Genomic DNA, 3,423 nt, shown 5'->3' with positions numbered 1-3,423 from the left:
ACACTATAAATCCACCACATATAGCAACACATCATCATCCTATGATTCCCATTGTGGGTGGTCAAAGTTTGTGAGTGTGGGGTTAAGAGGTGTTTTTGTACAACAGACATTTCTGTTAATGGGTAATCAGCATAGGATATTCAAGGCTTGGTGGTCCTGGTGCATGCCTGGCTGTGTTCGGCTCTGTGCGAGACAGGGGGTTTTGGGAAGGGAAATTGAGGGTCCCACATTAACAGGTTACGGCCACAGTGAAAACACTCGCCACACAGTACATGGTGCGGTTCTCCCACCTGACTGTGCAGCTTCCTGTGGGAGGACACCACAAAGACCAATCAGGTCAACCTACTAGATCTCAACCAATCAAAGGGAACACAACATCAGAATTAATTTAGACACGTAAAATACAGTTCGACACATGCAGCTTCTTGAGTGTAGTGCAATGTTCAAAACATATACAGATAGAAACGCAATGTACAGAGCGGGAAAAATCCCCTGTTCTCAGAATATCACAGAAAATCATGTCAGTAAAATTCAATAGATTTCTATCTTAAAGTTCTGCATGTTACACCCTCCTGATTTAGCCAAAGGATGACACACTGTTCATTAGCACAACAAAGCAAATGCCTGTTCAATGGTTTGTACAGTTAGTAGTAGAGTAGTACTGTGTTGGGTTTTCCTCTCTCTCACCATCAGTAGCAGTGTCCCAGTAGCAGGAGTTGGCGGTGTGGAGACCAGCACCACTCTTCTGCGTGATGACACAGTTCACTGGAACAAAAGACAATGTTGGTGATACATTTCCTGTTGTAAGCATTCTGTCATGCACAGAGCCTTGCTCCTGGTCACGAACAGAGCCTTGCTCCTGGTCACAAAGGGCCCATCATCCAGCCTGTTAAGGGTGGAGAAGATAAACCTTTTTCTAAGGTATACTAACAACTTCAACTTTTAGTGCATCTATGTTTTCTCACTACTTCGATGTGACCAATTTGTGACTGACTCTTAATCCCATAGCTCAGTTGTGTTGAAATATCTTAACATCACACCTATGAACTTGAATGGTCTCCCTTGTTTGACCAACTGGGTGAGAGAGTGCTCCACGATGCTGGCGGTCCATTGGTTCACTTTGTTCTGGTTGTAGTCTATTCCTCCAATGATACCTTCGATACACTGAAACACAGACAGTCAGTAAGAGCAATAATATCATAGGAGATTGCAATGAGAAACAACACAGTCAAGCCACTATGAAGGGGATAATCAGTGGTTTTGACCATCTTTACCAGCCAACAAATAAGGCTGTTGATAAACATGTTTCCAAGACCCAAGATCCTCTTACCTACCTCTTTAACAGAGACACTGGCCTCATCTGTGTTGAAAGACACCTGTGATTCCAAATATATATATATAAAAAAGGCTCATTATGAAAAACATGAAAAAACTAGGGTATTACTTCATTCACACAGTTGTGTGCTTGGAATCAAACAAAACAAAAGGACCTGGTGTTGACCTAGATTTTCCTGGCTGTTCTCACAACAAACTATGGTACACAGACAGACCCCACTTTGAGATCTTAGAGATCAAGTCAATACTTGAGCTGTGGATGCTGGATATCAAAAGCTGCTTTCAGGCAAGCCCAGGGAGGAGAAAGGGGCTGCTGCACCAATAACTCATTATCTAACTATTAGTCTGTTCATAGGATCTACAGAATAACTTGCACTGAGATTATGGGTATTGCAGCCTGCTAAAGTATGAAAGAAGGTTGTGATTTCTGGAAGATTTCTTAGTAGCTTCAACATTTCATACACACACTGGGTTACTTCAACTGCATAATACTGTTAGCTAGCTAGCTATGCTGGTTTTTGACAGATAATCAGTCCAGTTGATTTGACCACACCAAGTAAATTAGCTAGCTGCTAAACTGATCATTTCCCCACACATAAACATGCATTAATATGACATCATTTGCCTGACAAATGTTTACAAGGTCTATATTATCTTGTCAGTTTCATTTGACTACTCAAATACTCATGGAAGGACTATATTACACTGGCCCGGGTTGAACCGGGCAAATGCCTGTCACGTCATTCGTCGAAAGCGGGAGGGAAGAGCGCCCTTCTCAAATCAAACAGGCGCAGCTCGGTCATGTTGTTAACAAGGCAGCATGGTGCATCGTCCAGAAACATTTTTTTCCCATAAAATAAATGGTTGAATTTTCTTAATAGTGTACACTGGGAAGTGTGGGGATCTAGATGTGATGCCTAGCTTAGAAGGAATGCATTAATGATTAAACATAATGGGTTTGTACTGTACTGATATAAATTGTTTCACAGAACAAGCTGTGATTCATGTGAGGAACGCTAGGGGGTAGGATGAGATAATAACTTGTGATTCTCACAGACACATACACACTGCCTCTTTGTTATACCGCGCTCAAGGACGTGTACTGCAAAAGTGCTGACTTTCTGGATAAGTTGCAAAACAACTAGACACCTGGCAACAGTGAAGCGCCAAGGGACTGGGACCAGCCTGTGCGCCAACGGATAGGCTGAGTAAGTCTAAACCACGCTCAGTCTCTACTCTGATTGGCCAGCAGGGAGCGGGAACTATCTCTGTCAGAGTATTTGAAGAAGAACTTAGAACAATGGATCAGTTCTCTGAGTGCCCAGCGTGGACCGGTATATACGAACATCATATTTCCCATTGAAGTGGTTTGCATTAATTAAAATACTAGTCTATTTTAGAAGACATGTATTGACCTCTTTTGTTCCTAATACCAGATTTGAATTGACACAACTTAACAGAAGGCAGGTAAACGTTTTTATCCAAAATAATCACTTGTGTATGTGAAAACACAGAATCATATTAATCACTCCACGTGCTTAATTACTTCACTTTTGTTTTGAGCCGACTTCGCGCAAAACAAAATAAACGAATCCCCTCAAGTACTCGCTTGTGACGTTTCAAAACACCATCTATGCAGTGCATGCAAACGTTAGCTAGCTAGCTGGCCATCTAGCTAACTTGGCCGAATGATATAAAGTCTGACATATATATATATATATATATATATAGCTAGCTATATAGCTAAATGCACAATCTACCTCCTCTCCGGAATTGGACTCCTCCATTGCTTTAAAAGCAAAGATTTCCACTTTATATAAAGATCCAGTCCATTTACAAAATTGGAGGCCCCTTACACTTCAGTGTTGTGATGCAAAAATCCTAGCAAAATGTATAGCGCATAGAATTAAAAAGGTATTGTCGGATATTATTCATTCTAATCAGACAGGTTTTTTATATGGAAGATACATTGGAGATAATATAAGGCAAGTATTGGAAACAATAGAACACTATGGAAAATATGGGAAACCAGGCCTGCTATTCATAGCAGACTTCGCAAAAGGCATTTGATAAAGTTCGACTGGGGTT

General features: G+C 41.1%; 1 protein-coding gene across 1 annotated transcript; it reads right to left on the bottom strand.

Annotated features, from left to right (window-relative positions):
• Positions 1–229: 229 nt before the first annotated feature.
• Positions 230–3,122, bottom strand: LOC311129214 (dynein light chain Tctex-type 1-like; the record flags this gene model as incomplete). Its single annotated transcript, XM_084161518.1, has 5 exons — positions 230–306; positions 688–765; positions 1,041–1,164; positions 1,335–1,376; positions 3,096–3,122. The coding sequence occupies 5 exons, from the start codon at positions 3,120–3,122 to the stop codon at positions 230–232; spliced, it is 348 nt and encodes a 115-aa protein (XP_084017644.1).
• Positions 3,123–3,423: the final 301 nt, after the last annotated feature.

This window comes from Coregonus lavaretus (assembly GCF_964263955.1).
Source record: "Coregonus lavaretus genome assembly, chromosome: 5".
NCBI lineage: Eukaryota > Metazoa > Chordata > Actinopteri > Salmoniformes > Salmonidae > Coregonus > Coregonus lavaretus.
This window is presented reverse-complemented; position numbering and strand designations above follow the sequence as displayed.